Genomic DNA, 14378 nt, shown 5'->3' with positions numbered 1-14378 from the left:
AAAGGCGATGTGCCCATAGATGGGAAGCCTGATCAGCAACCCGAAGTGGAAGAAAACGAGGAGATCCTTGTTCCAGAACAAATATTGGCACATAAAGACAGAAAGATTAAGGGTAAAGCGATAAGGCGGTTCTTGGTTAAATTCAAGAACTATCCTGCATTGGATGCGAAGTGGATGGAAGAGGAGGACCTAGCAAATACTCCTCAAATTGTGAAACTTTACCTTGAAGCTTTTGGTTTAGCATAGTCTACTCCAAATGGAACCCCGAATTCAGCTTGGGCGAAATCTAGTGCAACGGGTATGCACAAGAGGGGAGTTGCTCCGCTCCTTTGCCAACAGATTGCCTCGATTTTTGATACTAAAGTCCCTGATGTCTCTTTGTGTTTCAGGGATATTGTGAGCTGACAGTATTATGCTATAATGACTTTATGAACTGGAATTCCCGATAATAAGATACTGATTTGTACTTCACTTGTTTAAGGTGCATGAACTGATAGACGAAATGATTGCAGCATTTTGATCTGAATGATCTCGATAGACATGGTTGCAATAGGGATTAGTCAATCGGGCATCTATGAGGTCCTGAGTGGATATAGATGCGATTGCTAATTGCATTGCCGATAAATCATGGTCTGAGATCAGAATGAATGTTGAATGTGATTTGTCATGTGATGTCCTGTGATGTCAACTGATGTGACTGTCAATTGGTACATGTGCTAGATGTGTGTTCCTAGTGCGTCGTTACTAACAGTCAGTGTCTGCTAAGACAGTTTATGGCCTCTGTCTGTTTTTGCAGGCGTAATCGAGGGCAATTACAATGCTTTAAAGAGGGGGGTATGTCACAAACCGGTGACGTGGCCAGTGGCCAGTGGGCAACAAACGCGCACACACACACGCCTGCCTTGCTTGTCCCGGAAATGCGGACTGCATACTGATGTGGCACTGCCGTACGGCTCCCCGAAAAATCGGGCGCAAAATGCGATGCTGCAGACACATGGCAACAGTGTACAGACAGCAACGACAGCTTTTGAGGTCTGCTTTTGGCTACGCAATCTTTACGCCAAGCAAGAGAAAGAGAGAGAAAGAGCCTTGATGCTTAATTTTTACAAGGCTTTTAATTTTCAGCTTTTGGGGCTCTGCTTTTGGCATCCCTTGTAACTCTTTATAAGTGAAGTTGATCTCTCACTTCTCAGAGCATCTGGACGCAGAGTTTGAGAGTGAGACCCAACCACTCTATTGTACTTTGGCAACAAATTAATACAAAAAGAAATACCGAAAGGGACGCCAATCTTTGGGGCCAATATCTCTAGGAACGGAACTCCGCCAGGCCAGTGATGAATCAATTGTGAACTGTGAATTGTTTTGAAGTGAATTCTTGTGGTGTCGCGGTAGAATCTCGACTTGGAGTGTCCAAGTCTGTTACAGCACCGGTCGGGATACTCTATACACCTCAGTGTTGCTCTCCTCAACTTTGTACCTGAAAGTAATGCCATCTTGAGCATCGGTTGCCTTTGTAGAAACTTTGAACTATAGCCCATACTACGTCCAATAATCCCCTACGTGAACTGTGAACACATCACGTCCAATATATAAAACTCCAAGATAATGAACTAAACACATCCTGTCCATAATCTGACCAACAACAATGAATTGGCTAGCCCATCCATAGTGTTTTGGACGTCTAATTGGTTCCCTGACAGATACATGTGCATTGAACTCCGACCTATGGGTCCAAACACCAATAACTTGAACTCCAACACAAGGGTCCAAATTAATTATAGGGAGCAATGCTTGCCCCTCTCTGTCACTCAACAAGCCTCTCTCTGGCTAAAGCTAGTGGTGACACCTATCATTTGACTAGAAATCTGACGTCGAGGCCACTGTGGCCACCGCCACGAGTGCCATGTCGATCTCCTCTGCCAAATCTTTATTACCGTAATCTCTGTCCAACAGGCCTTTATCCTTGTCTTCAAGTGAATTCTTGCTTTTGCCTTTGGCTTCAAACTCTCGAGCCAAACAACATGTCGAATCACAATCATGCTTGTGGTCATACCTCCCGATACCAAGGCAACTAACTGAGTACTGGTACTGCCATCCTTGTCCAACTGACCTTTGCCGCTGTCCTCTAGCGAACTCCTCCATTTGCTTTTGACTTCACAAACTCGAGCCAAACAATTTGTCGAGTTCCTTGAGAACTGTGCCGGTGCATAGGCCGCTAAATGGATGGTTGATGATCCGTTATTCATAGCCACTTGTTGCTTTTGGTCGTTGTCGTCGCGGGTGCTCGAGCAAGGGGGTGCCATGTTGAAGTTGCAAAACTTGGTAATCGGGTACCTTCTCACACTCCAAAAATGGCCGTACATACTACAAACCAAGCCGAAAAAGATCCAAGCCGATTCAACTCCACCGCAAAGGGAACTCCACAAGCAATGGGCTCCGCACAATCTGCTATCCCTCTCTCAAATCGAAATCTCTATCACTGATAGCCGCTTCGCACGCTTTCCCTGTGGCAGGCCTTGAACAAATCCAAAGCTCCACAATAAACTGTGCATAACAAGGGCTGAGAGTTTCGTCCAAGCCGATGTCAATCGACGCCACGGCATTATGCCAAATTGCTCCACACCCTCTGCTATCCCTCTCTGGAACTCGAAACCGATCGAAACTCCCACCAATTGGCCACTCAAAGCCTAGCACTCCCCGTCCAATTCGATCTCCAAGCCTCTTCCAAGCTGCTCCTAAGGCTCGGCACGACCCCTCTCTGGGCTCCAATCTCCTCGCTCCAGTCGTCCAAGAGAGCAATCGTCTCGAATGTCTCTGCTGCACAAAAGCCCCGAGAGACTCCTAGGGGACAGCGTTTTGAAACGATGCCACACCAAGGAGAAGGGGGGTGGTCAATGAGTGGAGGGAGGGGAGGTTGGGCCGTCAATCGACGTTTCAAAACGCAGATGGAAGGGGGGGGGGGGGGGGGGGGGGGGCAGGGCGCCTGCCTTTGAGCTGCCTAGCCGCTATCAACACAGAGTTTCAAAACGCAGACGGTAGGGGCAGAGGCGTCGTTGACAGGGCGCGTCTCAAAACGCAAGCTCAAGGAGGGCGGGTCTTCTTCCAATAAGGTATGCTGGGGACCGTTTTAAAACGCTGCCGCTAGAGTAGGGGGGGACTTCGACGTTGTGGCTGGGGCACTTGCAAACGGATAGTGTTTTAGAACGCTTCCTCCAGAGGTTCACGGCCAGCAACGGGAGAGAGAACAAGGGGACTGTCTAGCATTTTAAAACGCTCACGACAACGTGTGGGAGGGATTGGACACCGGCGACAAAGTTCTTCTCCTCTCTTCACCCCAAGGCCTTCAAGCATGAGATACAGCAAGCTCTGGTACCATGTCAAAGTCGACGATGCGGAAGCGTAGAGAGAGAGAGAGAGAGAGAGAGAGAGAGAGAGAGAGAGAGAGAGAGAGAGAGTCTCCTAAACCAATCCACCTTGGCAATGAATAACTTAATACAATGGAGGCAAGGGGTTGCTTCTATAGCAATCCCAGTAAATTGCCCTACCCAAGGCTTTGACAAATAAGTAAAATAAATAACTAAAAGCCAAACTAAATAATGGGATCATATTGGGCAGTTCACTTGAGATGCCTAAACTTTAACACAGGGCAACCTCCTCTGTCCAGGAGTCCTCATGTATGTATACATACCATGGTGGACTTTGCGTGTCAACAAAGAGGTGTACCACAATGTCTCTACATCCTGCCGAGTCTAGAGGTGTCATTGAGAACATGGCCAACGGCCACAAAGTCTGTACCATGTCTGTAACCCCCAGGTCTCCCATGTGGTGAGAGAACTCAAGGGCCTGTGCCTGCAGCCACTCCATCACTGAGTCCAGAGTCCACTCAAATTGGTCCCTACCACATAGGGGAAAAGAGAAGCTAACCGCTGTGTCCATGGCCTCTATCCCTCTAGCTGCAAGGAGCAGTACATGAACTCTGAAGCAAGCTGCCTCAAAGTCTGGTAAATGGTCGCCGAGAAACCGTGTGAAGTCGTAGGCAAAGAAGTCCCACCTGCAACGAATGTCAAAGCTCATCGGTCCACAAGGAACTACTGCAAAGGGAAACGTTTACACCAGAAGGGGGGTTCGCAAGAAAGGTTGACCCTCTCTCACCAAGCGACTCGTGGCAAAAGCGCTGCCAAGAGATCTCCTAGCAGCCGAGGAAGGTCCTACCCCATGGGTCGGCTGCGAGGTAGGAACAGGAGAAGATGAGGAAGCGGGGGGGGTAGTGGGGGATGGAGGAGGAAGGAGGCGGGGCGGAGGAGGACCCGGGGGGAGGAGGGGCTGTTGAAGGTGAGGCTGAGGTGGATTTCTTCTTCTGCTTCTTGCCTTTCTTCTTCTCCTTAGCAAAGTCTTTCTCAGATGACTTGGACACTGCCTCGTCCATCGCATGAGTCAAGGAGCCCAAGTGCATGGAGAAACTATCCATGGCATGTTCCATAAGTTGCTAAATGCTAGTACAAGGCCGATGTGGTCACAACTTAGAACCATCTAAGGATGCGGGGAGATGACACCTTGGCCACCAGCAATCAACGTTTTTGAGATACCATTTTACCGATCAACTCTTCTTTATAGCAAAGCACAGACAACGTGGGTGAAATTCAAAAAATTGTTTTCTTCAGTGTGGTTGACACAACTGCTTCTAAGAAGTTGCCTCCAGAGAAAGCGGTGTCAAACTGTTGTACGAAAGAGAGAGCTCAAGAGGCATCTTTGTAGCCCGAAAAGGTATGACTTTTTACCGCTTGGCCCCCATCTTTGACCTCCTTTGTCCTCTTTCTTCTTCTTTTCTAAGTTATCGTACTCAGTAGTTGTATTAGGTGATTCTTCTTCTTGCCGAAAATGGTACCAAGAGTGCGGGTATCATTGTCAGAGGTGAAAGAGGTTTCCTCCTCCTAGTTGTTAGATTGGTTTTTATGCTTTCTAGACTTGCTTTTCTTTAATTTGCTTTTCATGTGCTTGCTTTGCTTTGACCACCTCTTCTCATCCTTGCTGGAGCTGAAACTAGAACTACAAGAAGACGACGAAGAGCTCATAGCGAGCGAATACACTTCTTTGATCCACTTGCCTTCTCAAAAGTAGATTTCCGACCCAAATAGCCAACATGATTCTTGGACTTGCTGCCCTTCCGAGAGTCAATGGGAGCGCTTAAGGAGTTAGCTCGGATCTAGTACTCCGCACAAAAATGCCTTGAAAACAAATCCCTGAAAGGTTTTGATGAGTTTTTTTGTAGTCTATGAGAACAAGAATTTACAAAAAAGTTGCTTATAGCCACAAAAGTGGCTCGTGTTCACACAGCCCTAGTGTTAAATAGTATTTTTCCAGTTCTTTCCCTATCAGATGAAGTGGAATTGCGAGATACTTTCATACTCCATTGTTCTATCCTTGTGTTATTAATGGTTCCTTTTAGTTCCTTTAAAGAGAGTAGAAAGATGAGGTAGAGACGTAGAGAAATAGAGAAAGACGCACCCAAGGGCCCCGCACACCGTTGCCGATGTGGCATTTGCTTTGGATTGCATAAGTGGAATAAACAAGGATGCGATACCTCAATGCAAGGCTCTACTCAACTAGATGGATGACGGTACCATCAGTAACTCTTCAATATGAAGCACCTCCGAGACTGAATGGATGCACCAATGAGATCCCACTCGATGGGGGTTGCGGATGGCCAAGGGTAGATCTCGGGTTGATTTGCACACCCGATGTTAGAGGAATCAAGAGCTAATTTAGGCTGTAAAAATGTAAATTTGAGGCTTGAAAAACGTAGTAAACCTGACGATGTATGTAGGGTTGAACATGTTAGGGATGATGGCTCATAATAGTAGCAAATAAGTGCCTCCAATGATGCCAAAGGATGGGCTGAATGAGGAAAGCCGATGGCTGCAGATCTGGAAAACTGAAACCAGCCAGGGAGAGAATCCAAAGGAGGGTGGATGAGGCCGAAGACTCTCCAAAATGCTAGGAAACTGCAAAAAGGGAGCATGCCCTCGGAATCTTATGTCAAATGATGAAGAAAATGGTCTTTTTATAGGGGAATGAGTGGCCTCAAGTTTCGGTGCCAGCTTCCATCCAATAAATGAGTACCACCTAGTAAGTGCAATGTGCACACATAGAGCTTCTGAATTGTTCCTTTCCTATCTCAAAAATTGGTGATGCATTTGACCTAGGATTTGAACCGACACGTTCCCATAGACCTAATCTACATGCTCACGTTGTCGGATGCTCCCCAAAAGCTAACAACAATTGTCAAACACGAGCACAAACCGTTCATGCAAAACTAGGTAAGACTATGCGATGGACATGTCCGGACATACAAGCCCGACAAACAGGCTCACAAAATTGCGAGAAAAAAAATTCTTGAGACTATCTAGACAAACCTTGGCTCCAAAGACATAGTAGTAGCATGTACACGTGGCACAGAGGCATGCACGTCGACATGTAGTGCCCTTAGGTTTCATTCACTACTAGAGTGACTTCCGATTCTGAGTACTCTTCCATTTGGTGCATAATTTTTCTCAAAGTGTTGTTCTATTTTAATATAACAAGTTCCAAGAATAATGATTATAAACTTTTTTATGAATATCAAAGATGCCCTCCTCCTAACACAAACTTCACAAGGCCCACAGGCACAGCTAGGGTCTTATCCCCTTTACAATCATCGATGACGTCAAAAAATAAGTCTCAAGGAGAGTACAAGAGAGTAACAGAGAAAGATACAAGATGTTGAAGGAAAGGGGGGCGGGGGGGGGGGACACATAGAGAGAGAGAGAGAGAGAGAACAAATGCACAAGATTTTCACACCTAAGTTGCAAACTCATGATGATGGTACAAAGTGAGGAAGAGACCCTATTGTATATGTGTCCTTTAGTCTCATATATCTATTATCATCGCAGAGGGCACCGGGATACAAAGGATCATAAGTTGGAGGATTCACCACTACAACCAAGCACCTATTCACACACACATGCACACCGCACACTCCACTAAGAACAAACTTTTCCAAGCTTAATCTCTCAATCTACACAATCACACGACTATTTATCCGAGAGAGATTTCATAGCGAAGTCAAAAAAGAAAGACACAAAGTGATACACATGAGTTTGAATCCTTGGTCTGAGTCTGGACCAATAGAGACTACTAGTACATTGAGTGAAGGTCTATGTTGGAACCTTGGAAGAGTTTCATCCTCATTTTGAGGATTATTTACGCCTCGCAAAAATTGTAAAGACTTCTCATATTCTACAAAACGCATCAAATGTGTAAGCAAGAGAGAAAGAGCGAAGAAAGAGGCTGCAAATTAATCAAACTATTTCTTGGCGCTCCACGTGTAAAATGCATCATCAACAAGTATCAACAATATTTTATATATATCTAGAAAAAAAGGATAGAACATACTATTCAACTAGATGATAGAAAAACAAGACAGAGATGGTGAGCATTGAAATATAATTCTTAGACTAAAATACGTTTAGAAAGTACATTACAAGATAGAAGATAAGCTCAAAACAATATTTTCGCTCATCCAACCATGATACCTTCCAATCTTTCAAAAAAGTGAAACAAGATTTTTCTAATATGAGACCTTGCAAGCAATGGTCCAAATGCAAATTCTTTCGTTGGGGGTGGGGGGGGGCGCATGCCAACAAGCATGAGCAATATTCAGAATGCAAACATGTAAATGCCCTCACTACACTTTGTTTCTGCATGTGTGCACCATTACAATTTCAAAAAAAGGTACTTTACTTTCACTTTATCTCAAGCGTGCTTACTACCATCTCTTTTTTCCTCTTCCATATAAAGTGCATAAGTGAAGAAATGGCAAAAAAGCAATCTTGACACATCATCCGACATAGAGCTTCAATGTCTACAACCACCATCAAGTTACCTCGTGAAATTAGTGAATACAAACATTAAACAGAACCAACCTAAACCTAATCCCACTCGGCAACACTCATCAAAATAACCATGTAACCCTTTGCAAATGGTTTAAGTACAACATCTCAAAAGCTCAATCAACAAAAAGCATAGAGAAGAAGGCCTTACTTGAGGAGGCTTGCCTGTCCTCACATTCGTAGCAAGGGATTTATGCTGTTGCAGCTGCCGGTACATCTGCAAGTCTAATGTAGACTGCGGGTGAAAGTGTGGGTGAGAGACTGCATGCCCCTGCAGGTGAGTGTGCATGTGAGACAAAGTAGCATTTGGGGCTGAGGTTGCTGAAGGCTCAACACCCGGAGGAAGGCAATTATCCCATATACGTTGAGACCACTGTGAATGGTGAGGTTCTGAAACCGCCCATCCTTGTGTGGAAGATATTTGCGCGGTGCGGCCATCACTAAGAGAATGACTTCCACCATTGTAACCTGCAAAATGTAGATCATGGGCAGTTGTTGCAGCCGCCCTTGCAGAGGAGTAATTCAAATTTTGCCCAGCCCCAACATGCGGGCTGTGTGTGTTCATAGGGCTTCTTCCCCACAACTGCCCAGGGCTGTGGGAGGGCATCAAGTGGTGAGATGGTAGGGCTGATGCCGATGAAGATGAAGGATTGGGCGCTCCTGATGTATACGATGACAGGCCATACTCTGGCTGAAAAGAAGAAGCACCCAGCTGCCCTAAACCTGAACTGCTGGAAGCACCTGTATGCTCCAAAGACTCGAGATCAAACAAACCCTTGCCTGAAGGAGGAGCCAAAGAGAGAGCTTGAGGAAGCTGGGAATGATGGTATTGGTACTGATGCTGCTGGTGCGGTAGGTGCTGATGATGATTAAGGTTCTGTTGTTGCTGCTGTTGATCTTGCTGCTGAAGATGATGGTGATGGTGCTGATGAAGATATGTGCTGCTATATGTGTCTGTAGCTAGCGAGAGATCCATGGAGGAACCCCGCAGCTGCCCGTGAAACCTGCTCCCAAGAAGGTGAAATCTTCACATACTAATTAATGACACCGAGGCAATGTGAATTTAACTTGACAAAGTAGGGTAAGGTGGCCAATAGAGGGAAGACGAAGATATATGAATGAATCAAAAGTCCACAGTGACTCCGCCCCAAAGCTATTGGGCGGGATGAAAATTCATGAATTGAAAAATCGTCCATGAATTGAACATTTTTGTAAGCATAAATAAAGCTTTGTTGCGAAGAGAAATTACATGGCAATAGCTTAAAACACCATGTGATCCAACAAACAACAATGCATCGCGGAGGCATGATAGCATTGGTCCCTTTAACCATTATGTGCATCCAGGACATGCCCAGGCCATGTGATCTCTACTCGAGAAGAAGGAGAGAGACCTCCAATACATGGAAGTGAGCAATTTCCAATCTAATTATTTCAAGCTATTCCTCTCAAAAGAGAGAACGTCAATGTGGATAATTTGTCGCTAATATGGCATGTGCTTGATGTTTGAATGCCCAAGTTTACTTTTTTGGGACATTAAGACAGTAAATTTCAAGAGGAAGCGAGTTTTTTCCATAGCACATGGTGCTCATATTTTCATTAGGTGTGTAGTATTCTCACAATTTTTTTATTGAGCGAGTCATACGACCTTAACTCCTCTTTATGCTTTCTAGAGTGTATGCAATGGACCCATTTCAACAAAGTGAGCTTGCAAACCAACTCAATCTTTTTATGTGGGTTGATCTTACCAACAATCATATCTTTAGTGATGACACATTGGCAATAACCTTCTCCATCTTGGGGTGAGTCATTGTCTACTCGCATATGGAAATCTCACTTCAAACGCACATGACTTTCGATAGTCACCAAAAATTAAGAAGAGGCCACAAGCCCTAAGTTGAGGAACCATCCACTCCCATGTCGAAAGCATCTACCACAAGTATAACTCAACTATGATGTCAATATCTATCAAAATCCATTTACCTTCGTGGCCTAAGAGAGCTTGATAACAAAGTGAAGCTTTGTCTCTTTTGTCAAAGAATTAAAATTAAAGTGTAGCAAAAATTACATCTTTTAGAATAATTAATCAATTGTGTAACACTCAGCATGTTCGAGCATGAAAAATGCAAAACAAGTAGTAACTTAGATTCAAATCACACATCATATACATGTACTGAAACTACGAGAGAGAGAGAGAGAGAGAGAGAGAGAGAGAGAGAATTTAACAAAAGCTGAGGGCCAAACTTTTTCGAGCCAACCTCCCCATCGAAAGGCCTTTGTATTAATATAATTCTTCTTCTTCATAAGATCTTTTGATCAATTGAACTTGCTAATCGCACTTCTAACTACATTATTGAAGAGATGAAAGCTCTAAAATTTCTTAAAATTTGCAACCTAACTTTTCACTTAAAACACCTTGTTGAACTCAATCCCAAGGCCCTAAACACCTTGTGAGTGATATGATCTATGGGGATTAAGAAAAAATCAGGTTGGAAAGAAGATATGTAAGAATTAAGAAATAGTCACTTGTTTTATTGTTAATTAGCATGTAATGGAATTGGCCTATTTAACTTGAGAGTAGCGAAAATTTATGAGAGTACTTTTGAGAAATGACTTTGTGAGCATAGCGGGTGAACATACTTGAAGATAGCAATATAATCATAGCAATTAGTTAACTTGGCATGAACAATACTTTTGCAAGAGAGAGAATTTAGAGAACACGACAACAGTTGAGGACCAAATTTATGTGGAGCCGGTCCCCCCTCCAATAGGCATTTGTATTATGATTTCTCCAATTAAGAGAGACTTGTTACAGTACAATCTTTGTGTTCCTTGTAACCTAGGTGATGCAATGAAGATGGAAAGCTTCATACATCACAAGCATAACATAAACTTGAAGAAAGCTTTAACTATCCCAAGCCTCAGTCCCAAGACCTCAAACACCTTCGAAGGTGGAGAGAGCTAGCAGGGAATGAGGGTAGGGAAGAGGAAGAAGAAACATTTCATAGGAGAAAGAATTAGTTTCTCACTTATCATAACTCTTCTTGCTAGCATACATAATAGCATAGTAATGAAGAAGAAGGAGATGGCAAGCTTAAGCATTAAAGCATGGCTCTTGGTTGGATTTGCACTCGGATTTGCACTCGATAGCCAAGAGTGTTGGTGTAGGCTTTCAACCTCTACTTGCTTGGAGAAGGAGAGGGAGCTCTTGCACTTTGCATAGCACACAATGAGAGTCTTGTGAGTGTGTGTGGGTGAGTATACCTTCTAAGCAACCCCCTAGCTTGCTTGGGTCGACCCCCCCTTGTAGCTCATGCTTGAAGCTCATTGAACCCCTCTAGGCCTAGCCAATCACAAGGAGGAGGCATTACAAGCAGCAAGGGTAGCCTTGAGACAAGTGTCCCCCTTTACCTTTTGAGAGAGGACTTGATAAATGCAAAATCAATTAATTAAATATCCTAAATTATCATTGGACCCCTTGGGTGGCAAACCAATAGGCTTCAGGCACACCATGAGGGCAACATGAGGAGGAACTTGACAAGTGTCCCTTCTGCTTTCTTTGTGTCATGCATGCCTTGTGTGAGTATGTGGGTGTTCTCTCTCATCCCCCCTCATGTAGGGCTCGCCCCCTCCTTGTGGGGATTGAATATTTGACTTTTTGACACCTCAAGCCCCTCATGCATAGTCCCAGTTCCCACCACAAGCTTGGCCCTTAAGCACTTTAAGCTTGGGTTGGGTTCTCACCTCAAGTGCAACCCTAGCATCTCAAGCAAGTTAAGCACCTCAAGCATCTTAATCATCAAGAACCTCAAGCATCTCAAGCACCTCAGTCATCAAGCATGACAAGCAGGACTAGCACCTCGAGCTGGGTCGTGTTCCCGCCTCAAGCTCAGTCCTAGCTTTCAGTCCTAGCTTACATAAGGTCAATGGACTTTTACACACATTATTGGAGGTCTTCAATGAAGCTAACCCTAAGGTATTATGCTCCATTGGTTAGCCTTGCTCTTTGATAGACCATCTCTTACTTGGGCCCCTTTACCATTGGCCTCGTGTTGAGATAGATCTATAAGCACATGTCTATATCTTAACACTTGTTCCCGTTTATTCTCCCACATTAAGTGATCAATTTAATATGAGAAAATCATTTGGGTTGGTTAGATATTATATATTAGATTTTATGACATTACCTCTTTCTTGAAATCATAGTCGTCCTCAACTATGAGATAGAAGAGATAAAGCCTTAGTCATTAGTCAATTTCACTTAGCGGGTAGAGGATCTCTTTTTACCCTACGACATCTTTCCAAGATGGATGACTAATCCATTTGGTGCTTGGGAGACATAGCTACCCTGTAAGCATGTATGCTCTTTGATCCATTTCATTCTCCCAAAGTAGAGTGACAAATTCTACTTGGTGTTTGAGAGACGTCGTCATCACAAACATGATTCTAAGCATGCATATTAGTTACATTTGTGCACAATTGAAAAGAGAGCTAGTCTTATAAGACAAAAACACGAGTCATTTAAAAGAAATTTGTACATTTGCTTATTGTAATGTAGCATTGTAAGCATTGACCAGGTTCATACTATCCTTAAGCTGTATTCCTTGCATCCATCTAGCATCTTCAAAAGGGTAATTTTTGAACTTAATAAGATACCGTCAAATAATCTTACCATGTCGTAGTACCTTGTCTTCATGCCGAAGGACAGCTTCGGGTTGTAGCACCTCTTCTTGGTCTTCAACTTCGGGAGGGTCTTCAATAATTGGTTCACTTGGTGGCTCGCCTTTGTAGGGCTTAAGTAGCCTTACATGAAAGGCATTGTGTATGAGCCAATGGTTGGGCAACTTGAGTTGATAAGCCGTCTCATTGATGGGCTTCAAGATTTGGAAAGGACCATAGTATCTTTTTGCTAGTTTAGCATAATACTTTTGATGGCCCGTAGGATTTTTGCCCGTCGTTTGCCTTAATCGAGCCTTAGGAAACTTGAGTAAGACCCAATCATTTTCTTTGAACATTAAGGCCTTTCTGTGCTTATCAGCAACAGCTTTTTGCCTTTGTTGAGAGATGGATATAGCCTTCTTAATCTTTTGAAAAGATTCTTGTAGGTCACGGCTATACTCATCGGCGGCGAAGATCTTCCCATGTTCTTTGAGTAGCAAGGGACTTTTAGTCTTCCTCAATGATCTCAAAAGGTGCTTTTCCCGTAGAAGTATGTACAGTATTATTGTAGGCATACTCTACAAGAGGTAAGTACTTTTCCCATTGTGATCGTTGATCTACTTCGGTAACATAAGTCTTGAGTAGATCGAGTATCGTAAGATTGGCTATCTCATTTTAGCCATCTGTTTGTGGGTGAGAGGCTGAAGTGAAATTCAATCTTGTTCCTAGATTTTCAAAGAGACCTTTCCAAAAATTACTGGTCATTCTAGGATCTCTATCCGACACGACGAATGTGGTAATCCATGGTGCTTGAAAGTCTGAGATATGAAGAGAGTTGCCATTTGATGTGCCTTAACAGTCTTTTTGACAGGAATAAAATGTGCTTGTTTGCTAAACCTGTCTACTATTGTCCATATTTCCGTATTCCCTTGGATAGACTTGGGTAATCTGAAAAAAGAAATCCATCGATATACTCTCCCATGGTGAATTTGGGATAGGCAATAGCTGGAGTAATCCAGGTTGCTTCCCTCTATCATACTTGGTCTTTTGGCATACTACATATTTTGAAACATACTCTTGTATGTCCACTTTCATGGTAGGCCAATAGAAGTATGTCTCTACTCCTCGGAGAGTAGGTTGAATACCTCTATGCCCCGCATATGGAGGAGCATGGGATTCATACATAACTTTATCATGAAGGGAATGTGTAACACATAGCCTATTGCCATGGAGAAGATAACCATCCTGCAAAAGGTGAATGGTTCCTCTTTCTTCCCCAAAGCAAGGGCTGACATTATGTCTCTATAGTAAGGGTCAGTAGCATACTCATCTATCATAGAAGATAGATCATTGTGAATAGCTATAGATACCGCATTAACTTTTGGTCGTCATGAAAGTGCATCAGCCACTTGATTGTCCTTACCAGCAATGTGAGCAATATGAAAATTAAATTGCGAAAGAAAATTTACCCACCTCATTTGTTTGTCGGAAAGCTTGGTTTGCGTCATGAAATACTTGAGACTTTGGTGATCGGTTCGTAGAATGAATGGAGTCCCCAATAAGTAGTGCTTCCATGTGTCTAGGGCATGTTGAACATCTAAAAGCTCTTTCTCATAAATGCCCAAGACTCGTTCATCGTATTGAGCCTTCGGCTCTCATATGCTATGGCATGCCCTTCTTGAAGCAAAACTACTCCAAGGCAATCACCACAAGTACCACTTTGGACCTCAAATGGTTTTGAGAGATCCGGAAGTACGAGGACTGGTTGGGAGGTAAGCTTCTCTTGGAGCTTAT

The 14378-nt window shown here is 43.7% G+C and overlaps 1 protein-coding gene across 1 annotated transcript in view; it reads right to left on the bottom strand.

Annotated features, from left to right (window-relative positions):
* The window catches only part of LOC147448023 (uncharacterized), a 56682-nt gene extending 47683 nt beyond the window's left edge, over positions 1 to 8999 (bottom strand). Inside the window, exon 1 of the mRNA XM_086523922.1 lies at positions 8080 to 8999. Coding sequence (XP_086380048.1) covers positions 8080 to 8904 — 825 coding nt within the window. The 5' untranslated portion in view covers positions 8905 to 8999. The remainder of the gene's footprint in view (positions 1 to 8079) is intronic.
* Positions 9000 to 14378: the final 5379 nt, after the last annotated feature.

The sequence above is a fragment of the Adiantum capillus-veneris genome, chromosome 11, assembly GCF_014529385.1.
Source record: "Adiantum capillus-veneris isolate H3 chromosome 11, ASM1452938v2, whole genome shotgun sequence".
NCBI lineage: Eukaryota > Viridiplantae > Streptophyta > Polypodiopsida > Polypodiales > Pteridaceae > Adiantum > Adiantum capillus-veneris.
The sequence above is the reverse complement of the archived record's forward strand: the minus strand, read 5'-3'. Positions and strand labels throughout refer to the sequence as shown.